This window comes from Lipophrys pholis (assembly GCF_963383615.2).
Source record: "Lipophrys pholis genome assembly, chromosome: 5".
In the NCBI taxonomy this organism is placed as follows: Eukaryota; Metazoa; Chordata; class Actinopteri; order Blenniiformes; family Blenniidae; genus Lipophrys; species Lipophrys pholis.
In genome coordinates this window covers 32,722,427-32,748,376 of record NC_137628.1, presented here as the reverse complement: position 1 = coordinate 32,748,376, position 25,950 = coordinate 32,722,427, and the positions used below count along the sequence as shown (strand labels likewise).

The 25,950-nt window shown below is 43.4% G+C and overlaps 1 protein-coding gene across 1 annotated transcript in view; it reads right to left on the bottom strand.

The window, feature by feature from the left end:
* Positions 1–19,508: 19,508 nt before the first annotated feature.
* The window catches only part of LOC308110066 (voltage-gated delayed rectifier potassium channel KCNH1-like), a gene marked incomplete at both ends in the record, with an annotated part of 53,918 nt that continues 47,476 nt past the window's right edge, over positions 19,509–25,950 (bottom strand). Inside the window, one exon of the mRNA XM_080464120.1 lies at positions 19,509–20,336. Coding sequence (XP_080320246.1) covers positions 19,509–20,336 — 828 coding nt within the window. The remainder of the gene's footprint in view (positions 20,337–25,950) is intronic.

The window sequence follows — 25,950 nt, the reverse complement described above, 5'->3', positions numbered from 1 at the left end:
GCTGATGTGTTGCTGCTGTCCAGGGAGTCTGAGATGGGCACGTGTGTTCCTGGCCGTGGAATGGAGTTAAAAGTGCTCTTTGTTCCCTTGCATGAAGTGTTTCTGGATTGTGAACTGTTTGCGGGTGAAACTGAGTTGGCTGTGCGCCCGGCGTTGCCAATTGAAGGTGTTTCAGTGATTTTTTGGCTAACGGTTTGGCGGGTGCGCGTATGTGGGTGGACGCTGCCCCGTTAACGGTGACAGCTGAGGCAGAACCAGTGCCACTGGTGATTCCTCAGCCTGATCAGAATGCCAAGGAGTTTCCAAATGTGTTTACAGCGTGCGTGGTGACTCGTGCCATGACGCGTTCTCAGGCTGTGAAAGGGAAAAATGTCCAAAATGTCCATGTACCTTTGTTTGACTTTCCTGTGTCCCTCTCTCGTAGTGAGCTGGTGGTGGAGCAGCAAGCGGACGTGTCATTAAAAGGTTGTTTCGAGCAGGTGCATCCAGCAAGCGAAGTGGTGGATTCCGTGTGTGGCTACTTCCTTCAGGATTCGCTGTTGATGAAATGGTTTCCTCACGCTGGCATTATCAGTGATCCTGCGTTTCAAATCGTTGTTCCCACCAAATGTCGCTCTTCTGTGCTAAAGGTAGCGCATGACTAGTCCAGGCATTCTGGCGTGAGAAAGACATACGACCGGGTCCTGAGACATTTCTTCTGGCCTTAAAAAAGATGTTTCCTCCTTTTTTTAAATATGTCATGTTTGTCAGCTGACCGCGAAGCCCAACCAAGTTTTGAAGCCAGTCCCGTTAAGTCCAATTGTGGTTGCATCCGAGCCACGTGAGCATTTAATTATTGACTGTGTAGGCCCATTACCTTGTTCATAGGCTGGGTCTGCTTATCTGCTCACAGTAATGTGTCAAGTCACGCGATATCCTGCTGCCTACCCTGTACGCACAATAACTGCCAAGTCTGTAGTGCGTGCACTTTCACGGTTTATTTCTGTGTTTGGCATTCCCAAAGTCGGATCAAGGTATTAAACTTTTCCTCACATTTATTTGCTCAGGTCCTGAAACAACTCCGTGTGCAGCACAGTAAAGAGACGGCACGCCGTCCAGAGAGCCAGGAGGCTTCAGAAGGATTCCATTAGTCACTGAAGTCGCTCCTGCGTGCTTATTATACAGAGTGTTGGGTAAAGACTGGAAGGAGGGTTGACAATGGCTGATGTTGGGGGCCAGGGAAGTTACCCAGGAAAGCACAGGGTTTAGTCCACATGAGTTGGTTTTCTATGGAAGCGAATGTGGCTCAAAAATCTATTTGAAATGTATTAACAGAAATGCTTTTTCATTTTAGGATTAAACTGCATTTTTTGATTCATAAATTTAAATTAATCATCAATCATCCAAACTGCATTTTAATATTTCTTATACAAGACTGCTAATTCTGTGCCTTAACTAAAATGACGTTTAAGTTTTAATTTTCAAAAGATGCCCCAGCAAATAGTGAACAAAATTTATTTTGAAAGGTCAAATTTGAAAATTAAAATGCATTAGCAGAAATACGTTTTCATTTCAAGGTTCTGGCTGCAGAACTAATTATTAATGCATCATCCAAACTGCATTTTCATTTTCTTATTCAGGAGGCACATGTTGTAGCAGAACTCAAAACAAAACCTAAAGAGGAAATTACTTTTTCACTTTCATGTCCGTCGCGCAAAAAAAGGATAAATTTCAATTTGACTTCACATTTCCAAACGGCGCAGGAGAGTGACGTCAGTCGCCGTCTCCTTCCTCTGACTGCCTCGCATCTGAATGGTGAAACCAGGAAATTGAGAAAACAGCGTGGCAGAGGCGTATTGTCAGATTCTCTTATAGCGAGGGAACCGTGCTTGTTCAGTGACCTGCTCACTTACTGAGGTTTTGCAGTCACTGAACATACGGTGGTCGTTGAACATACCGCGGCCGTTGAAGGTACGGTGGTCGTTGAACATACCGCGGCCACTAAACGCACTGCCATGGCTGAACGTACTGTGGTACACAGTCGGGGCTCCTCCAGACGAGCATTGAACGATTTGGTGAACACGTCTTTTATTAAACTGATTCTGGTCATTCAGTAACTCTGAAGAGCTGCTTTGCCCCTCATGTCTCGTCTCTTGCTCAAGCTCAGATATGCACAGCGCCCCCTGGCGTATTAGAAGCGCAGCACAATCAGAAGCAGTAGGCGGACATGAAAACGAACAAGTAATTCCCTCTTTCGGTTTTCTTTTGAGTTCTGCCATAAAATGAACAACCTGAAAAAGGAAATGAAAATGCAGTTTGAATGAACTATTATTAATTTCATTTATGAGTCAGACAATGCAGCTATATCCTTGAAATGATAAAGCATTTTTGCAAATGCATTTTGATTTTCAAATTTGAAAATTCTAAATAAATTTGGGTCACTATTTGCTGGAGCGTCTTTTGAAAATTAAATCTCAATCATCATTTTCTTTTTCTTTTTCATTAAGTCACAGAATAAGCAGTATTGTCAAAGAAAATTAAAAAGCAGTTTGGATGATTGATTATTCATTTTTATTTATGAGTCAAAAATGCAGTTTAATCTGAAAACGAAAAAGCATTTCTGTTCATTCGTTTCCATAGTTTCCGCACACACAATGAAAGGTTCATTGGCAGCTGTGGTGGATGAGTTCAACGAGCCAGAGCCACCGAAGCATCTTGTCGATTATGTGAATGGGTTCAGAAGACGTCTTTATGTGGCATTGGAGCTGGTTAAGGAAAAGCTGACGCAAGAAAAAATAAAGAAATTGTTTGATAGGCGTGCAGAGGTGCGGTCATTTTTGCCTGGTGAGCAGGTCTTGGCTTTATGTCCGGTTGTAACTTCTCCATGTCAAGCTAAATTCACTGTTCTGGAACAAACAGCTGATCAAAAATATTTGGTTTCCATCCCTGAGCGAAGAAAAAAGACACAATTGTGTCGCGTTAATCTGTTAAAGCCATATTACGCGAAAGAGGTGGAAGTTGTGCAGTTGGAGTCCAGCAAGGCTCATGCATGCATGTGCGCTTAACACTGAGACTGATGGCTTCAGCACCACGGACAGCACCGAGCCCACTGCTCGCTGAGGATGAACAATGAGGTTGAGTTGAACAATGCACACTCCTCCTCCTCAGGTGTCTCACTCTGCATGTGGTGTGTGTTCCCTTTAAGGTTTCATTGTCCACTCCTTTACCTTTAGTACCCCCTCTGCACCGCTTGGCCATGTTCCCCTTTTTCTTGCGGTTGTGGCACACACTGTCCTTAAAACCGTAGTCATTGACAAAATGTGCTTCCCCAAACCGGTAACACTCAATGAACTTTTGTTCTTTCTTTTCTTTGGACACCTGACGTGCTGGTGACCGGCTGCTCACCGCTGTTAGCTTGTGAATGTCTTTGATATTATTAGCTGCTGCTTCCATAGCCTGAGCGACGTCTCTCCTAACATGCAACATGCCATCATCATTTATGCCGCAGACCAACCTGTCGCGCAGCATCTCATCCGGCAAATTTCCAAACTCGTAGTGCTTGGATAAACTCCCAGCTTACGCGTATGTCTGGAATCTGAATAGTTGCACAACCACGGAGGGTTTCGGGCAGTGATGATTCTGCACCAGCGTTACCAGTTCTTAGAAACCGAGTTCTCAGGGCTTTTCCAGGTGTCACCAAGTTCCGTATCAGCTTGTAAGTCTTTGCTCTGCACACACTGAGGAGAACTGACCTCTTCTTCCAGTCAGCACTGATATCGTTTGCCAGGAAAAAGTGCTCTAGCTTCTCGACATTTTCAATCCAGTCGCCGTCTCTCTCTGTGAATTCAGTGAGCGAGCCGACTGTAGCCATGTTGCTAATGCTAACGAGTCTTGAACTTCTTCTCCGTCCGAACTACTCTGTCAAAACCGGTGTCAGTTTAATCCCTGTCGCCAAAAAGGTGTTATAACCTTGGAGCAAGGATGCACTCGCACTCGGTAATGTTTTGAATAACTTTTAATAACACTCATTTCCAATACAACACAGTCCACTGCAGCTCAGCGGTACCTGTCCCCACAACAATAGTTCCAGGGGGAAACAAAACACAATGGCACAAAGGTCCCGGGGTCCAGTCCGAACAGCAACTACAGTGACACAATCACTCATTATAACAGTTTGGGTTTCACAATCAACTCATTAAATGTTTACAGTGTGTACAGTGAACCATCTGCCAGTACAAGGACCAATGGTCACCTGATGGACAGCTTTAATCCGCATCGAGGCACACATCAGGAATGTTGAGCTAGCCCCGCCCCCTTTGCAATTTTCATAGAGTCACTTGCTCAAATTGTCAGACAAAGATGAAGGACTGACTAGAATCACTACTCAGGAGAGGAACTCAGGATGGGCTGGATGGTTTTAGGCAGTGAGCCGCCCAGCTGTCACTTGAAAGTTTTTGGAAAAGATGGACGAAAGAATAGCTGATGTGTGGCTCAAAACATCTAAAATATGTGTATAATGGGCCTCACTACTTGTCACCATCTAATTTTGCCAAAATTCATCTTTCTTTCGCCAAAATATAACGAATTATTGGCTGGAGTACACAACTCGCAAATGACTTACAGTTTAGTATTACACCCAGTAACAAGCCATGTGATTGGTGAAATTATATCATGTGATATACAGTAAAACTTCTGATGAAGGGACGCTCTAAAATCCAAGGTCAAGTGTCCCCTGAAGACAGGTGTCCTCTGTTCGGAGGGACAGGTCACCAGGACAAATTGTAGGACCAGTTGATATCGAATGAACCAAACACCAAATATGTTCTGGTTATTTAAAAGCACCTAACTGAACCAATACAAGATGTATACTATATAAATATATATATACATATGTATATAAGATGTATACAAGATAATTATTAAATCAGATTTAATTTACTTCAGGGACCACATACAGTCCAGTTTCATCTTGAGTAGACCAGACTGGTAAAATATTACTATAATAACCTTTAAATTTACACTTCAAAGTTTTTCTTTGTTGTGGTCACAGTGGATGTAATGGGATTGTCTATATTATGCAAGATGAAACAGTTAGTTGTGAAAATGATTACAATCTCAACATAAAGTAAATTTTAATGAAACATTCTGGTGGAAAATACAATGAAATATCAAAAAATAAAAAAAACAACTTGTATAAATCCTTTATGACCTCCTTGCTTGGTGGGACCCGATTGGAGCTTCTTGCGGGTCGGCTTTGGCCCACAGGCCTTATGTTCTCTGCTGTTAAGGAAAAGTTCAACTTTCCTGTGCGCAGTGCACGCGTGACGACAAAATTATCATCCACCCCCAATCTGTAGGCTCCGACTGCTCCTGCTCCAGAGCTACTGGACGCTTGTGTGAGGAGATCCTCCGTCTCCCGTCTGAACAATCACAATTTAAATAAAATAAAGAGCCAGAGGCTAAGAACTCCTGAAGTGAAACATAAACTACTTGAGGAAAGGTGGAGAACGCCGGGCAGCATTGGTGGAGATAGTTTCGGGATCATTACATTACGTTATGGAACGTTATGAATCGTTACGTTATGGAATGCCCACAAAAATGAGACCAGAGTGCAGAATGGAGGCAATCATGTATCACCTGCGGGTCTACAGGTGCTCAGTTTAGGGTGCAGACAGAAGCAATGTGTCAACTACAGGGGGAGTAAACAAGTATATGTAGTGAAGTTTGGAGTGAAGTGAGTACAGGTACAGGTACAGGTACAGGTACAGGTACAGGTACAGGTACAGGTACAGGTACAGGTAGAGATACAGGTACAGGTACAGGTACAGGTACAGGTACAGGAACAGGTACAGGTACAGGTACAGGTACAGGTACAGGTACAGGTACAGGAACAGGTATAGGTACAGGTACGAGGGAAAACGTCAAGGAGAAAGGGAAATATATTACTGTTAAAAAGCAAAATCTACATACATGTCACGCTCTCTCTTTCTCTCTCTCTCTCTCTCTCTCTCTCTCTCTCTCTCTCTCTCTCTCTCTCTCTCTCTCTCTTCTCTCTTCTCTCTCTCTCTCAGTATTTTTGTACAATGGTGCAGAAAATAAATATTTGGTCAATTACAAAAGTTTACTCAATACTTTGTAATGTACGTGTGGTTGGCAATGACAGAGGTCAAAGGTTTCCTGTAGAGCTTCACCAGGTCTGCACACTGTCGCTGGTATTTTGGCCCATTCCTCCATGCAGATCTTCTCTGGAGTTGTGATGTTTTGGGGGGTGTCACTGGGCAACACAGACTTTCCACTCCCTCCACAGATTTTCTATCAGATTGAGGTCTGGAGACTGGCTGGGCCACTCCAGGACCTTGAAAATCTTTTTATGAATCATACGAGCCACTCTTTCTTCGCCCAGGCAGTGTGACAATGTGATTTCCTGCATTTTATTTCACATTCTGTCTCTCACAGTTGAAGTGTACCTGAATGTGCATGATGAACATTACAGACCTCTGTTATCTTGAAAAATCTTATCTCTGGAAAAATATACACAAAATCCACAATCGGTCGCTGACAAATACTTTTTTGTCCCACTGCAAACACACACGTGATATATATATATTGTATATATTAGTGCTGTCAAAAATAATGCAATCATTTAATTAATTGATTTGACACATTTAACTACTAAGTTTAATTACCGCAGTTTTGTATTCTTCCGTTTTTTTGTTTTGTTTTGTGTTTTTATTGAACTCCCTTACCATAGCAGCAGCAGCAGCTGCAGCATCTCTGGGCGCAGCACCGTCACAACAGAGCAGCATAAAACCGAGTGGAATCATATTAAGGTAGAAAGTTTCACTTTAAAAAGTTACCTGACAGCTGATTGAGAAAGTGAAAGTCGGTAGCACACCTTGTAAAGCCGAATATAATGAGCACAGAAGTAATTCTGCAGCAAAGCAGCACTTTGCCATGTTGGCTGACCAGCAGTCACCAAATGGCTAAAGCTGGAGGAAATACTTACAGATAAAATATTAGTTTCTCCTTTCTTTGCCTGGCCTTCCTGTATACTGTGTGTGTGTGTGTGTGTGTGCTGTCTCTCTCTCTCCCTCTCTCTCTCTCTCTCTCTCTCCTATGTATGTATTACAGTATATTCTTGCCACTTTGTTCATGTAATAAGTTCACAACTTTGTCACTAGAAATATTCAAATTCTCAAAGTGGTGGAGCTGCACTCTAACAAAACCCAGACTTATGTTGGATGTTTATTAATTAATTCATTCATGTTTTTATTATTTTGCTGATCTTGGAGAGAAACAGTTTCAAGCAAAGCTAAACAGACATTATAAAAATAGTCTTTGACTTTAAATATAGTCTGCATGTGTTGAGTCGATATTAATTCCGTGGTTTTCTCTGAATAAATATTAATTACAAGCTTCAGTCTTCAGTAGAAAAACCATGCGATTAATTACAATTAATTACAGAAAATGGTGCAATTAATTAGTTAATTTTCTTTAATCGATTGACAGCACTAATGTGTGAAACTTTCAAGCTCAGTTGTGTTACAGAGGACTGGACAGACAAAAAATATCCTGAAGAAAGAAGGTTTCATTCTATTTCGAACTATAATAGAAAAAAATATTTAATTGAAAAATTGTGAATTGAATTGTGCAAGGCCTGAAGCAGCTGAGGCTTCTCCGACAGAGGAGGACAGAGGAGGACCGAGGAGGACAGAGGAGGACAGAGGAGGACCGAGGAGGACAGAGGAGGACAGAGGAGGACAGAGCCGTTCGTGGTTTCATTCATAGGTTGCGGTGAGGGAGAAGACCACAGGGGAAATCACAGAAATGCTGGTAATTAAGACTTGTTTGGATTTCTTTGCTGTGAAAGGAGAGCCATCACCATGGAAAGATAAACATTGACTCTGGAGATTATCACAATCCTTTAATTTATACAGCAAATTATATTAAAATGTGAAAAGGTGCACAATAAGTTTATATTCCCGATCTTTTCTGTGCAGGACTCAAACCCACTGAATTTCAAAGTAATACATTTCAGTTGGACTTTTCTTTTCTCCAAGTTATTTTTCCTATTAGACATGAAAAAAGTGGACAAAACGTGTCCCTGGACACAAATCTATAGATTAAGTTTCAGGACTATTTCACAAACTGCCATGAGACCGGGTTGTAATCCTACACAGAAGGATGTGTGTCAGATGACTTTTGAATTATTACAAAACTGTAAGTTTTTAATAGTCATTTACATTCACAGACTATTTAAGAAGTACAGTTATCATTGTCATAAAAATGACCTTTCTTATGATTTTTGAATGTTTTACACTAGATTAGTATTCCACTACATCTGAAAAATCATGTATTATGCCAATCAGTGGCGACTGGTCATTAAGGGCAGGTTGGGCTGAGCCCCACCTGGTGTCATCAGAAAGGACTGCATGCAAAGTGTGTTATTAATTCTTTAAGATTATCTACAATATTTTCTTGTCTGTGAATAAAACTTCCTCTTATAGAGCACATAATTCCTGTGTGAGGACGGTCCTCCCTGGTTACTGGTCTCCTCTTGCAGTTCCAGGTTGTTTCCTCCTGATCCACACCAATGGTGCATTAGTGTAGCTCGCCCCTCCCTCACCATGCAGTGTGTATTGCATGCAGTAAATTGGAAGTTCATGCTCAGGCAGTGGCAACGTTCATTCAGTTCACGTGATTTTGATGCTTAGTGGGGCTTGAAGCCAGAAGGCCCCATTAAGAACGTCATTAAGAAGGTCAGAGCTGATTGGCTGGCGCTGATTGAGGCGGAGCTTCACAGAACCGGAGCGAGTCGAACAAATACCAGCTTGTTAGCAGCTAAAGCTAACAAACAGTTAAGAATCAAAATTAATTAGGTCGATTATTTACGAGTACGAGATTTGTTCAAGTTTGAAACTCTTACGTTAGAGGAGGAACTGAAAGTAATTAGTGGTAAACTCAGTGACACGCTGATCAACAATTTCTAACAGTGGCGGGCCGTCAGGGCCTGCAAGGCTTCTCTGCAGGCCTAAGAAAAATATCAGAATCACAGACTGATGTTGATTATATTTTGTCCATGAATACTGCTTAAATAATGCCAAACGGTCTGTCTACTTCCTCTCATAGCTTCTCCCCTGACTGCACTGTACTTCCATATTAAAGCTTTTAACCAATCACATTTTAGCCATCACCTGTTGCCGGGTAAAGAAATCTGCCTGAGGCCTTCAGATTCAATTCTGCAGGTGTCTGCAGTGTAAAATATGTCTTCAACCAATCCCATTTTGATATTGGCGACTCAGGGGGTACGTCCAAACAATCCCTCCTATCTCCTTATCTATCGACTTTTCCTTAACCTCGGAAATTTTTATTTAAATGTGAATGTGACATGCTGCTGCTGCTATTAGTGATGCAACAAATGGAATTTCGTTGTACTTGAACAAAGCTTCTTAAATCTTAAATAAGGACTGTCCAAATTCTGAATAAGCAAAGGAAAGGAGGCTCGTTGCATCCTTTAGAACCTCCTTTAGCTTAGGAACCACTGATGCTTCCTTTATCAAAGGAGACCAGCTCATACTGCTCCATACTTCCTTGCGGTGACAACATTTAAAGGAACCCGCTCATCTGAGCGTTCAGGGAAACTCAGGATGACTGAAAAAGGAGCAGATCATGTAAGTTACCAAAGCAATAATCTGCCAAGAACAATCAAATAAAACCCAAATGTGCTTTTCGTAGTCCATTTTCAGAAACTTGTAGTTCTTTCCCCACCATGGCAGACGTCACTAACTTTCGCCGGCGTCGCATTATTATGACGTCACTAAGTGAAAGTGCTGTCTGACTGCCACACCACCGTGATCACCTTTACTAACTCTTTTAGGAAGCCTTCTAACACCTTTCCTTAACCCCGTGATGTCATCCAGGGGGTTAAGGTAAAGTCGATAGATAAGGACAGCACCTTATTCAAGCCCTCTGATTGGATCGTCAGAGAGTTCACTCCCCAGCGCTAGATGACTGCATCTGTAGCAGCTGCATGAACAAAAATATAGTTCTGTTGATTTAATAGCGGTTTTATCAACCTAAAATGGCTAAAGGAGAAGATAAAGACATTTGGTTGCAGATTTATTGTCAAAACCATTTTCAAGAGGGACTTGTCCACGAGGTCTTTGAACGCACCGCAGCACTCCATGCACAAGAAGGTCTAGTGCAATTTACTTGTGCTCACTACAAACTCCATTGCAGGATTCAGGATTATGTTATTTGCCATTATATTATTGCACCCATTTTACTTTGGAAATCAGTGCTGTCATTAGACCTGAAATTAAATCTTGCCCCACCAAGTATTTACATCTAGAAACACCACTGATGCCAACAATTAATCCGCTAGAGTTTGAAAGAAGAATGAGGACAGAACCTAGCGTACGAACATCTGTATGCACTTTCCTTTTAAAGATCAGTTCAGGCCCCGCCCTCAACACGCCCACTTTCTACCATAAATGGTCAATGCAAAGTGCCTCGTCAATATTGTTCCATCTCCAGCCTGTTGATCGCCGGCATTTGACGCTGAATCCTGACAGGCAAGAAGAAGAAAAGGAATTTTACGAAGAGAGAAATAGTCATGGAGCAGGTGGAGGTCAGGAGATGATATTATCTGTTGACACAGTCGTGGAATCACTAATAAAAGAAAAACAAGTGATCAGCAGCTTGTCATCACTGATGGAAATAGTGTGAGAGTCTGAGAGAGATCAGTGACTGTAGAGGTGGAGGAGAAGAGTCTGATCTGAAGGTGGAGGACAGAGGAGAGTGACATGATGGAGGTTAGGCAGCACCCCAGCGCACTGCTGGATACATTAACAGCCCCCATGGTTGTGACGGCCAAATGGAATCACAGGAGTGCCAAAATTAAAAGGAAATAAATGTGGCAATATAAAAAGATTCAATAATACAAAAAATATACAAAGGTAGTCATATTCTTTTTCTATCTTGTCTATAGTTCTTCCATTTTGTTAATGCTTCTCCTGTTGTGTCTTTGTCTTTTCCATTTGCTTTTTGTCATTGCATTTATACGATGAGTCAAGCCGTCTGGAAAAGACAAAAGCAACACAATGCAAATCAGCGAGGGCTGTGGGGGGTCTTTCTGTTCAGGGGGATTAGTTGATACCTGATCACACCATTCCTCCATGAAGTGCTGGGAGCGACATACATAACTTTGGGAGACTTGTTGGTAGATTCCCATTAAAAATAACATGAATCCACTGGGTCGTCACAGGCTCAGATGAAGGTAGTAAAAATAGACTCCTCTGCTCGTTGACACTATTAATAACGGTTCATCTGGCGAGTTTTGCTCGTATCTTCACCATGTTTGTTTACCTGCAGCGGTAGCGAGCGGGGAAAAACGGACGCAAGCAGAGCTGCCTGGTTGTGGGCGGGTCAGAGGGTCGACCTGGACTGGGGTCGGCTACAAAACCCTGGTGACGCTACACAGGTTTGCTTTCCGACTCGCTCATTGGAGCAACACACTTTAGAAAAAATTAAAGACGCCAGAGAAAGAGAGGACAGATGTTCTTCACTTCTGGAGTGTCATTCCCAGGTACGGGGACACATATTACTGCTGGAAAACCATTAGAAAGGGACTTTTGCATGATATTTCTCCTTTAAGACATCATGTGAAGAGAAAGCTGCTCTTTTCAAGTCAAGAGCAGCACAACAATTAAACAGACTTGGCAGTGACACAATGATTATTATTTCAAACTGGATGTCAGTGAGGACTTTCCTGGGACTTTTTCAAAGACCTCACCCAGGAGAGGTTGGTCCTTCAAAGAGGGAAGACAAATATTAATGCTGCAGACCAACATGTGAAGGTCGCTGGCTTGAGGTGAAGCCACTTGGCGTGTCGCCTACTGTCTTTTTCTGCTGTGTTTAGGTTTAGCCAACTGCTGAGCTGCTGTAACACCACAGAGAATGAAACTGACACATAAGAGATTATCTCCTTTTGTTGCTGACTTCAAATGATGTAAAAAGGATGATTTAATGTATAAATTAAATATTTGAACAGGGACTGTGAAAACGCTCAGTGGACTTTGTGTTTTGTCCTCAGTCAATCGAGATTTGGAAGTCGTGGTCGTCTGACTCCAGTACTGGTGCGCTCCGAACCAGTGCGCCCCGAGCACATGGCAGTGCCAGCGCATCCACAGTGCAGTGTTACGCACAGCTGTCACCGCACTATTTATATGTTTACTCTGAAATTATACTGATTGTTACACACCTCGTCACATACCGATACCAGTCTCGGGTATCAGTTCGATACCAGCAATGAGTACTACTTGTACTCATAAAACTGCCACCGATACCACAACATCCGATACCGCTTTACGGCAGCGCGCGTGTTGTGTATTTACCTACTAGGGCTCCTGTAGTTGAGATGGACACAAGGCATTGTGGGTATGTAGTGTGTGTGTGTGTGTGTTGAGTTATCCTGCAGCGGGCCGCAGCTTCTCGGTGTATGTTCGGTGTGTACATAAATAAAAGGTTAATCGGCTACTTGAGTCCGTATCCTTGTTATGTAGGAAGATACACTGAAGACATAGCAGCGCGGTTTACGGTGCGTCACTGCAAGGCACGGTAAGGAGCGTACATCACGGGCGGGCAATGAGGAGTGGTTAACTCCCTCGCCTCACAGCCGATGGAAAGCAGGACATGAAACTCAGTTTCTGAGATGAACACTTGTTGTATTTATTTGCCAGGTAGTTTTATGTACAGCTTCATGCTAGACCTGCTCTGCATAAGCACGCTCGCGCGCTCAGGCACACGGGTCAAGCTAGCAGTGCGTCTGTTAAAGGGGCCATGCACGCAATGTTTTCTTACAGTATAAGTGGCCGTGCCAGAAAATTTAAGTACTTGGTATCGGTATGGGTGAGTACTCAAATGCAAGTACTCCTACAGTACTTATTTTGGAAAAAAGTGGTATCGGTGCATCCCTATGAATAATCAGTTTGATCCACCGCTCTGTATCATTAAGATGAATGTATGATGTATGAACATCATGGTGCTGATTCAGTAGTAATGGTTCACTCAAGGAACATCTTGAACACTGCAGCTTGGCTGATTATGGTTGTTCACTTCACCATCTGCACCATCTGCACCGTCAGTTTTATCCTGTCTCAAAAATGTGCATGCCCAAGGTTCAAGGTTTGCGTACCGGTACGCACATTCTCCCGCAAAGTTTGTTTTTCTAGATCACAAAGTTTGAGTGGGAAGTGGCGTACGCATCTTTCAGGACCTGTTTTGTGCTTCAGCAACCTTTATAAATGAGGCCCCAGATCCTTACAGTGGTGTAATGATTAGAGTCTCATCCAGGGGTCTTTCTGCCCCGTTTGCATGTTCTCCCTTTGCATGCACGTTTTCTGAAAACAACGTGTGTGTGTGTGTGTGTGTGTGTGTGTGTGTGTGTGTGTGTGTGTGTGTGTGTGTGTGTGTGTGTGTGTGTGTGTGTGTGTGTGTGTGTGTGTGTGTGGCTCAGATCTTCCTCTGTGAGATGATCATCATCACCATCCAATACCTTGAAAATAAGTTGAATATAGTCATGGAATATTTGGCATTCTGGATTTCCCAAAACACTTTATTGTCTTTTCATTTTCACTCAGAGTGCACTGATTGTATATTATAATAAAACACAGACTGTGTATTCATGCAGGATACTCCTGGTCACTGCTCGTGTGGTAGACCGGTCAGCTCACCGAGTAGTTATGTTCTTTTTTATTGTTTTTCTTGCTTTTATCTCTTTGTATATTCTTTGGACACCTGGGACTGTTTCTTATCCTATTTCTGCGTGCGCACTTGTGAATTTATTATTCGGTGGACATGGGATTATATTCTCCAGGGACTCACTGCTGAAGCTGCGGCTACAGGCTAACCAATCGTCGATAGAGGGGAAACTTCCCGAGGAGATACAACACCGGCACTCCTCCAGCTGCACCTCGGACACCAAGAGAAAGAAGAACACCAGGAAGGAAAAAAAGAAAAAGTGCGTGAGAGACTGTGCACCATGGACATTGAAGTCCCGGCTGTTTCCCTTCGTCCCTTTTATCTCTCAAGAGAATTCCCACAGCTATTTTTTATTTTAGTATATATCCATCCTAAAGCTGTAGACCACATCATGACTGTTCTAAATAGACTGGAACTAACGTCTCCTGACTCCCCAAAATTCATCCCTGGCAATTTTAACCACTGCAGTGCTGACAACAAATCTTTTAAAGGTTTTTATCAATATGTCACCTGTACCACCCGCATGGGGAAGACCCTTGATAAATGCTTTGGATCTGTTCTCAATGCATATGAATCTGTTGCCCGCCCTCCACTGCGGTCTGCGGATCACACCACCATTCTGCTGGCACCAGCTAATATACCTGCTGTGAGGAGGGCAGAGAAACTTGTTAAACATGTCAAGCAATGGACAAGTGGCAGCATTGACAAGCTGCAGGGACGCTTTGAAACCACTGAATGGCGCACCCTAATGGCTCCCTCCAGAAACACCGATGAGCAGGTTGACACTGTGACATCATATGGATCATGTGGAAAGTCATCATCCCCACCAAAACAATCACCATTTTTTCCCAACAACAAACTATGGGTGACAAAAAGAACTTAAAGCTCTCCTCAACAAGAAAAAGAGAATATTTTTCTCTGGCTCTGACACTGAGCAAAAGGAGGTCAAGAACGAGGTGAAGCGTGTCATAAAAGTTGCCAAGCTCAAGTACAGGGGCAAAGTTGAACAAAAATTCAACAGGAGGAGCCTACAATCAGCCTGGCAGGGTCTCAAAAATATGGCAGCTGTGAATACGACCTCCACTTGTAAAAAACGAATCCAGGTTGAGTGCAGCAGTCCAGCATCACTGCCGAATGATCAACTCTTTTTTCACTGGATTTGAGACAGACAACAGTCCCCAGCTCAAAACAACCATCTCCTCCGTACTCAACATCAGTGCTGAAGATGTGGTGAGAGGATTTAAAAGGACTAAAGTCAACGCAACACCAGGACCTGACAAGGTCTGCACTGTGCTGAACAGCTGGGTGGAGGATTCCAGCTCCTCCTTCAGAACTCTGTTGCTTCCTCCTCAGTCCCCCAGGTGTGGAAGCACTCAACTGTAATTCCCATCCCCCAAAAAGTACTGTGAGGGTTCCAAACAACCCCAGGCCTGTTGCTCTAACATCTCTGCTGATAAAAGCCTTGGAGTGGATTATTAAACATCATGTCATCACAGCAGCAGGTTCTCAGCTTGACCCGCTCCAGTTTGCATATTGAGCAGGAAGAGGGGTTGATGATGCTCAAGCTGTGATCATTGATACCAGACACAAACACCTGCAAATCCTGACACAATAGCCAGGCTGTTGGTTGCTGATTTGTCCTCTGCATTTAACACCCTGCAGCCAGACATTTTAGCAGGAAGACTCACCACCCGCTTCCATCTTGATGACAGGCTGGTCCTGTGGATCCTGGATGTTCTCACCAACAGGCCACAGATAGTTCTGGTCAACAACATTTCTTCTAATGTCATCTCCACTTCAACTGGCTCACCACAGGACTGTGTTCTCTCGCCTCTTCTCTTCATCCTCTACACCGATGAGTGCAGGTCAACCCACCAGAACTGCCACCTGGTTAAGTTTGCTGATGACACGGTCCTCCCGTCTCTGCTGTCCGGCTCATCGAACCACCACGACTCCACTCTCACCGAGTTTGTGGACCGGTGCGACAGATGAACTAAATGTGAGCAAAACCAAAGAGATGGTAGTAACCTTCTCTAACAGACAGAGGGCGCTGGCTGAGGCTGTAGTCACCATCCGTCATGGGGAGCCCATTGAGGTTGTGGAACAATACAGATACCTGTGCAGAGTGTTTGACCAGCAGCTGAGGTTTGAGCTTAACACAGATGAGATTCTGAAAAAATGCCATTCATAGAGAGCATCATCACCTTCTCCGTCACCTGCTGGTTCCACTCCATCTCCTTACAAAATAAAAAGCGGCTGGTTGGTGTTGTCAAGACCTGCTCCAAAATTATCGGGTTCCCTGTCAGAGGGCTCTCCTTCTGGACGTCGCCTTTGCTGCCCAGCCTGTTTGACTTAAAGGAGGAGGGCAACTTTTGTCCCCAGAGCAGTCCTTTCTCCTCAATGCTCAGCCAAGCCTGACCTGCTGTCTCCCTGCCGGCACTCACACAGACCCCAACCCCAAGTTGGGGGCTGAAAATAAATAAAGTATTTTGAATTGAATTGAATTGAAACAATCACAAGCCAGTTTTCTGATTCAGGAGCGTCGGCTTGGTGGATTGTTAAGATCGCTGTACTTAAGCTGTTGTCTCTCAACATGGAATTTATATATTATACTGCAACCTCACAGCTGAGGAGTGGAAGCACTTTTTTCTTTGATAAAGGCAGTTTCCAATGTTTGACTTTCACAAAATGTAAAAAAGTTAAAGGTCCCATAATTGTACAGTTTTTCACCGTTTTCACATACATACATATATATATATAACAACATTGCATTCAAAGTGTATTTCCCGGAATCAACCTTGGTCCTGATTTTCAGTCAGCCTAAGGGGCTGTTCCCACGAGAACGCCTGTTCCCATAAACGCACCATTTTTGGCCGATATTCCGCAGTGGCGGAGCTTCAGGAGACCACGCGTCCAAGAGTGGGGACATTTTAAAACCCCAGCTCGGTTGTGAGGTCCTCTGGCAAAGACAGCAAAGACGATCATCTGTGAAAAAAGATGACATAATCGCCCCCCCCCCCACTGCATGTCATCTAATAAGCACAACAATCACAAACTACAAGCTCCAGGTGGCGCTGCAGAAGCTACAGATGCTAGCAGGACGAGGAGCAGGAGCATAGACCTATATAACTCAGAGTTATATAGGTCTATTAACAGGAGTCTACTTCTAAATTTCTATGTGCTCCCTGTCTTCTTCTGCACTTTTGGTGTGTTTGGTGAGTCATAGCGCCCCCAAAGGCCTGGCATATGTACTACATGCCCTGAAGCCTCGTATTCAGCCGTGTTCATAGTGAGGTGTGGACGCAATTTCTTTTTCAGAACCCCGAGGAGAAAAAAGATCATTTTAGCTCGTGTGTATGTGGCCTTAAAGTCCCTCTCGTGAGCTTTACTGAGAACAGGCTGTTTCTGAGCTGTGTTTGTCCACACCTACTACATGTCTGTTTTTTGGTAGTGTGCCAGGTGAAAAAAATGGCACCTGCTCGTAATTTTAGACAACAGGGCTCATCTCCTTGTAGGAGGGTCAAAGTGAGTATCCACTACCATAGGGAGTGGTTATTTTCCTGCATGTCATCATGAAGGGGAAATCTCTGATTCGCCTGTATGAGCACAAATTCACTAAAAAGTGGAGCAGTGAGGGAGATGACAGACTTTCTTCTCTTCTGGGCCCCCCCCCATAAACAGGCTTTGTGAACACATATTACTGTTAAAAACCATTCAAAAGGGAATTTTCCATAATTTCAGGTTAAATGTATCAGGAAGACAGTGAAAAAAGACCTGAGAAACCTATCATTGGCATCTCGTATTTTTCATTCATGTTTCGAAGCAGTAATACTTTTGCTCATGTCTTTAAAACAAGCTTATCTTTGTTTTCAGCAGCATTGATCCATTATGGCTCATAAACACATGTTGAATCCGGTTAATCTTGACATCAGAAGCTATTTTGAATAAAAATGAATAGTTAATGACAAAATATAGGTTGGATGGACCACAGCACAGGGGGTCATCTGCATAACTATGATTCAGCTGGTTAGTCTGGTTGCAACGTTTGGAGAGCAGCATCACCATTTCCAGCAATCCAGGAAGGATTAATAATTTCAGTGTTCATCCACTTCATTGTCAGGGCTGGAGATAGACACGCGCAGAGTTTAAAACAATTCTGAGTGTTTTCAGGCCAAAACAAACTTTTTTGGAGCACTTACAGCAGGGTTCTCCAAGCGCCTTGAGGGCCGGTGTCCGGCACGCTTTAGCTCCTCCCAGCTTCAGCACACGTCAAGCTTCTAAAAAAGCCAAGTAATGAGGCCCTTATTGCATTCAGGTGTGTCACAACTGGGAGAAGCCTAAAACATGCAGGACGCCGGCCCTCCAGGCCTGGAATTGGGGAACCCTGACCTACAGTATGTAGTTCTGCTGGTTCTTTTAAACATGTACACACAATCATTGTTAGTCAGACGTTGTTTTGGATTGTTCTTTTTTTTAAACCAATAAAGTTGTGTTGAAGCATATTTTAAAGTGTCGCCTCTGTTTTTTCTTCTGTTGTTTGTTTCCACCCGCCATGATATTGGGGTGGGTGGTAGTAAAGTGTAACCTTCTATTTGACATTAAAACACTGTCTTGCAGAATTTGGAATCATTGTCATTTGTAAAAAGAAAAAGAAAATAAAAAACTAAAGCAACATAGGTGTGTATTTTTGATAAAGGTTTCTGAACTGCAGCTGCATCTCAACCCTACCAAGTCTATAATAAAACTATTTTTTTTATTTATCATTAATTTGCAGTCAAAAGCACCTGAATCCAAGGGTATATATTTACTGAAAGTTAAGATATTTGCACTTGATTTCACCATTATTCAGATGCATCAGATGTATTGAGCCACGCAGAGATATAAAATATCACATGTTCATTATATAAATCCTTTAAAGTGACTTAGACAGCTTTTTCATTTTGGAAGCACCCAGCAGAAGCTTCAAAACATGCATTTAGATAAAAAGAAAAACAGTTACTTCCAAATATCAGTCATTGTGATTAATTCGACCACATCAGACACGTTAAGATCTTCATATAGAATGTGCTCAATAACTGTTTCATTAATTCTGGATATAAAAATGCTTCTGCTTCCAGACCTCAACTTACTCCATCTTCATGAACGAGACATCGTTCTGTCAGTTTCTTTGTGATGAGTTCCAATATTTCTGGAGAAATAGTTGCTTAATTTGAGCAGTTAATTTAAAACCAAGCTGCTTCTGATTTTCTTCTGGTTAACAAAGTTGTACTATTTCAGAAGCTGTGCTTAAACTCAGTCTGGCGAAGGATGTTCTCAGCAACCAATCACAGAGCATTGCTCAGTGGCTCACGTTATCGGTTGCTATTAAGCGAAAGTCAAAGCTCCCATCTGCACTCTGAAAAATCTCTCTGCATTTTTACTAGACTGTTTTTGTTTCACTTGAAAAGGGCGGAAAGCCTCAGTTATGGCCTCATTTCCATCTTCACAGTGCCAAAGTCATGTTAAAAAACATCCACATAAAGCCATCTAGTATTATTGCCATTATCATGTCTGAAGATTCAAACCCTCCTTAGCACAGAAGGTACCTTTGTGACGTCACTGAGTGTCTTGAAGTAAAAGTTTGTTCTATTTTTGTTCCAGGTTCATCGTGTTACACCCCAAACAGCTTTTTGTGTGACATCATAACCAACAGTCATCATGAGACGTGCCCCACAGGCTGCATGTAGGCTGAACATTGATTCCTGTGGAGGGAGCCCATCATGTCCAGCTTAGGAGAAATTTTCTTTGTCAGAATCAGGAGACGGTGGACGAGAACTGTCAAAAACAGAGCCTGAGGACTTCCTGGATTTGAGGAGTCGAAGCATCTCCCCCAGCTGAGTTTCCAGAACGCTCATGCGAGAGTTCAGAGAGCTAATGTTGCCTTTTAATTCCTGTTTCAGATCGAGGAATGAAGCTTGCATAATCTGCTCCGGTGTTGGAGAGAAGACTGTCTTTTCATCGGACTGGACCGGACTCCTCTCCTGGGGTGTTCTTGCGTCGTCAACGTTGTCTAAGCGGAGGTCACTCTTTGTGATGCCGCTGTCACAGGAGTCTGTTTTTTTGAGAGACATCTCAACGTGACACTTAGTTCTGTCAGGCAGTGTCTCCATTGATTCTGCCTTAGAGACTCTGCTCCACGACTCTGCTTTGACCACCGACTCCTTGAACCGGCCCCAGCCTTTAGCCTTGGGAGCTTCTCCAGGTTTGTGGTGGATCACATTACCATTTTGGCAGAGAGGAGCATGGAGCATAACTCGGCTGGAGGTGATGGATGGGGTGGATGGGGAGGAGGAGGTGGCCGGCACTGCCTGGCTCTCTGTTACCATGGAGATGCTGGTGGACTCCAGAATTTCGGGACTGCGTGGTGGATCCACGTGATTGACACCTTTCTCAAGGTCACCCCGCTCGACTGCGAGGCGAGCCTCCTTCTGCTGGCGGAAACGCTGGAATAGCCGTCGAACTGGGTGGTCCGGAGGCAGGTTGAGTGGTGCTTCATTCTTTCTCTTCAGCATTTCCTCCTCCTCTTGTTTCACGTCACTGATCTTTCTGAAGATAATCTGTCGAGAAAGAAAATCTGCATCACTTTTTTATAATAAGCCTGAAATCAGAAACGAGGCATAACTCATACATCTGAAATTCATTTCAACGGCTCGATTTATTGAATGAAGAATCTTTACAGCGATAAAATATATGCAAATGTTAAATTTGACCTTTCCACAATATGAGCGTCGCAGAATGTTTACCACTGTGTTTCTTTTCATTGTAACCGAAGGCACTATTTTCTGTAGTCGATCAGCATGTTACAGCTGATCTGTTTGTACCATAAAACAATGAGGATTTTATGCTAATCGCTTAATTTACAACATGCAATTTGTGTTCTGAATATTCGAAGATATTTGCATTCGTCCAAAATTCTAAATCCTATCTGATAACTTGATTTATAGTGACAGGGTGATAGAATAATATAGATAATACAAGGGCTAGGATCCAACATTTGTGGAGTATAATAAACATTTTTGTACATCATAATATCATTTTCTTTAGTTAAAATGAAATGTGGTAGGATTACATTAAAATGATTAAAAGAAGTTGGTGTTTTTGTACACAGCTCAAGATAACGAAATTCAATATTTTTCAGAAAACAATTAATATAATAATACTTTATGTAGTACAATTTTATTTTGAGGTGCCTTAAGTTGTAAGTTGACCCAAGGTCAATTTACAGAGAATAAGAGCAAAAACGATCAAGACATAAATAGATCACAATCCTAAAAACATTAAAAAAAAAAAAACAAGCCAAGTGCACATACGTTTTAAACATTTGTTCTTTAAATTGAGTTTAGGAAAGACCTCAAGAAGGAGGGTGAGCAGAAGATTTGCAGGTGTGGAGGTCCTACACATCTGATCCCATCGGACAGTCTTTTTAATAAGCAGTGGCAATGTGGTGATGAACAGACGGTCAGATATTGATCGCTTGAAGCTGGACTGTGCAGCCAGAGCAGCATTTCTATCAGCAGGAATAAGAAGCATGAGGGAACCAATGATATTCAACCAGTACCAGTTTCTTCAAAGCGAACAGAGCAGCAGACCCAAGTTCAACAAGCAGAAAACTAAATATGAAACTGACTGTGCTGCATTTGACACTGAACGACATTTGAGTTAATCTCATCAGTCGAAACGTGGTTCTGGTCCAACTTTAGCCAGTTTTCTATTCAGCTTCAAAATTAAGCCCTCACAAAAGCTGAAAACTGGTACTGTGTGGTCTGATAGTTAGGCCCACAAATTCCAGTAAAAACAAAGAATTCGTCCAGCTTGTTTATCCGACTCAAGATTGCATGGTGCTGGCCCAAGAAGGCTGGCAGCACCTGGACAGGTGAGCAGTACATCATAGAACACACACATTTAGGGCCAGTTCACACCTGGCATTAACATGCATTTCAGGTGACCAGATCACATGTGGCAGGTCCTAAAGACAAGTGTCAACAGGCAACAGAGCGATTTCACTAAGACCACTTCCCGAGGTGGTGAGGCATCTGACCACAAAGACTTTGTACTGTGAACAGCATTTGTTACGAATGCATCCTGGGACGGTGGCGCCACAGGAATGTACACCATAATTAATAACTTATTAGTGTGCGCCATATTTTTGTTTAAGAGAATGTGTTGTTTTTTTAAAACTTTCCAACTTTCAAAGAACTATGGAAAAGAACATGTGGGGGTCTGCAAAGACTTTAAGCCCAGGTCCAGAGCTTATAGTGGCCTGGGCAGGGGATACCGTCCAGCGTAAGTAAGCTAGAGGTAATAATACAATCCAAATCAGTGGTTAGCATGATACGAACAAGTGTCTTTGGCAGGGTCCACTACTTCTGATCTGATCACTCAAAATCCAGTTTAATGCCAGGTGTGAACACAACGGAGGAGGAAATCCAGGCGGAGAAATCAGGCAGGTCAGAGCACAAAGGAGACACGAGGAATAACAGCAGGTACGGCTGGTGAGAAGAACGCAGACGAACTGGCAACAAGAGCTCCGTGAGAGGGGAACTAAATACTGACACTAATGGCAAATTACAAACAGCTGTGGCCAGGAGGAGCAAGCAGGAAAACACAGGGGTGGAGCTAAGGTGAACACAGGAGGGGAGGAGTGAATACTCTCAGGAGGGGAGAGAGCAGGATCATGACAGTCCTAATCAATACATCCAGCAGACAGCAGGTTGCTAAAGTCATGGAAGAAGTTTGCATTGTATTTGGGTGGTGGTGGTGGTGTGTATCTGGGTGGTGTGGAGATGGTTGCTCATATTGCCCAACAGGAAGAGTTGACCTGAAGAGCAACATTTTGAAAAGAGTCAAACCTTCCATACGACAGCTCTTTGCATTGATACGTATCGTTATACCAAGAAGCTCCTCCACCTCCTTTCTCCAACACTCTGACCTCGCTGATAAAACTGAAGGGTGGAGGAGCTCCTGACGAGTGGAGGAGCTCCTGAAGGGTGGAGGAGCTGATTTAATGAGAGCTGCTGCACTGTTGTTTTCATTTAACCAAGTTTCTGTTAAAAACAAGAAATCAATTTTTTCCTCAGTAATAAGATCATTAATTAAAAGTGACTTGCCCGACAGAGACCAAACATGAAGTAAACCAGATTGTAGTGTCATGAGTCCCACTGGGTTCACACTGGGTTCACACTGGGTTCACACTGAGGCTGACACACACCTGTTGTCAGGTTAGATAGGAACTGTATGTTTGTTCTTACTGAGAGGCTTTGGACCACGCTGCTGGCTGGTTGAGATCACCGCTATATTAAACAAAGCAGCAGGGGGTCTCTCTCATACAGATGTGATACGGGAAGGCAGGGGGGGGTGCTGGGTCCTGGACTGGGGCAGGAGGGGTTTCTGGGTCCTGGACTGGGGCAGAGAGGTCCTTCTGGTCCCCTGGTTGTTCTGGGGCACAGGAACACCGGAGAGGAGAGCGGTGGATCCTTAGTCTCTGTTAGTGGCAGTGTCCTTGGTAGTTATGGTCATGCTCCTGTTTGAGTGTGTTATCCAAAGAGCATGACGTATCTTGGCGCCGAGCAGTCTGAGTCCAGTGATATTCAGATGAACCCCGTCCGGTTTGAAGCGGTCCTTACAGTTCCAGAACAGGTTGAAGTTGTCCATGAACTTTATCCCATTGGAGAAGCATGTTGAAGTCAGCCACGTGTTCAAGGCTGAGAGACCAGAGAAAGATTCAAATGGGGCCTGACATGAAAACATGTTGGGGCTTAAACTCCTTCAGAGTCTCCATTAGTAATAAAAGGCGTTTTTCAGGACCTCAGAACCAGTCTTGCTCTGCAGTATGTGGAAGGAGCCCGCATGGATGACGATGTTCATGTGGCTGGGATGAAGAGGCAAAACGGTGGGGAACATCGCCGTCAGCTCCGGCACTGTTGTGTCGGCCACAGTGAGATTTTCAGTCTTTCTCATTCAGACTTGCCTGGTGATCGAGTGTCCAGCAGGTCAAGACTTGAAAAGGAACTTGATGAGTTTCTTAAGTTTCTCCTCGCCCTTGGTTTAGTTGTGGTTTTAGGGTTATTTTTACAAACCTGCTTGTGTTTCCTGCTTGTTGAGTGATGAGCGTCCCTGAGTCCTGGCTGCTCCGTGTTATCACACATTTCACTCAGAGCCAGGAGATCGTACCGGTTCTGCAGAGGAGTTTCAGCTGGAGGAGTCGGTGGAGGAGGCCTCTTGGTTGTTTTCTTCCTGGACTTGCCTTTGTTACGCACAACATCAGACCAGGTCCGGGCTGGAGTCGAAGCCTTAGGAGTGGCGCCGATGCTGTTTCAGTAAGAAACGTTTGGAGCCTCAGCAGTATTTCGGTCACATTGAGACAAATACAAAGAATTGTTGTAGCCAGGTCGAAGGTGCGGTGCTCAGCATCAGAAGTATTCCCACGCAGTACAATCTGTGACTGTCCAATGACATTTCCTCCATGTACACTAGCCACCACAGAGTCAATTAAGTCCTCACTTTCACGTATTTCACGCAGCGATTCAATCTTTTGTTCGAGCTGCTTCACCTTATCAGCCAGTTTGGCACAGTCCTTGCAGCTGGATGACATTCTTTCGCCAGACTGTTTGTAGGATTCCTCAGGTTGCTGGTTGAGAGAAAAAAGTCCTGTGTCCCAAGTAAAGTTTTGTTTCTCTTATCAGCTTTCAAAATAAGTATTATGTTGACAGAAACATAAACGTATTTCTTTAAAATGCTCTCTTGTATGTAAAAGAAGGGAAATAGAAAAAGAAAAAAAGATCAGGAAGAAAAGGGAATAAGCGAAACGCGAAACAGAGAGCAAAGAGGACACGTCTGCACAGTAGCGAAGCCAGAAGCCACAACTGGCATATGTTATGGACAACGAACACAGGTGATTTCAGTGATATTTTGAAAGCAGAGGTACAGTGAGGAGGTCCTGAGGACCATTGTGGAGCCGTTCATCCACGAACATCAGCTCATGTTGCAGCGTGATGAAGCACGGCCTCATGTTGATCTGGACACAATTCCTGGAAGCTGAAAACATCCCAGTTCCTGCAGGGCCAGCATCCTCACCGGACATGTCACCCATTGAGCATGTTTGGGACGCTCTGGATCGGTGTAGACGACAGTGTGTTCCACTTCCTGCCAACATCCAGCAACTTAGAACCGCCAATAAAGAGGAGTGGACCAACATTCCACACAAAACAACCTGATCAACTCTATGTGACGGAGATGTGTTGCACTGGGGGAGGCGAATCATGCTCCATGTCTGGTCAGACCCCCCCCAGATAAAGCAAAACTGCACATTTCAGAGTGACCTTTAATTGTGGCCACCCTAAGGCACACCAGTGCAATATTCATGCTGTCTAATCAGCATGTTGATCTGCTGCACCTGTGAGGTGGGATGGATTATCTCGGCAAAAGAAAAGTGCTCACGAACACAGATTTAGACAGATTTGTCAACAATATTTGAGAGAAAAAGGTCTTTTGCATACATAGAAAAAGTCTTCGATCTTTTAGTTCTGCTCATGAAAAATGGGAGCAAAAACAAAAGTGTTGCGTTTATATTTTTGTTCAGTGTTTGTTTCAGGGTGGATACCTATCATGTGTGCTGCTGAGTGTGTGGTGATGGGGCAATTTAAAGGTTGAGATGAGAGCTTCAGTAGGCCATTTACCTCAACAAGTATCAATAATGCACAGCCAAGCAGAACAAGACACTACAGCTTCCATCGTTATACAGCAGAGAGGGGGCGGGGGGTCTGGTTCTGCAGGTTTCCCTTCTGTTCAGAGGTTTCTTGTTTCCACCATGTCCTCTACTTGCTCGCATGGAATTGTTTTTTTTTTCTGTAAAAGCATGTTGTGATGACCATGTTGGATTTACCGCTATAGAAATTAAATTGAAATTAACCTCTTCTGTTGCTTTTTTTTTTCTCCAACAGCTTTGATTTCATTACAGATCTTATGACTGTGTTTTTTCTCTTAGCAAAACTCAAACTTATTTGCTGTAACGAGGCACGAACAAGGTAAATTTACTCAAGTAAAGTGTGAGCATTCAAAACAATTATTTGAGTAAGAGTAAGTACTTGGGGAAAAAAACCCTCTCTCGAGAATATCCATCCATCCATCCATCCATCCATCCATCCATCCATCCATCCATCCATCCATACCACT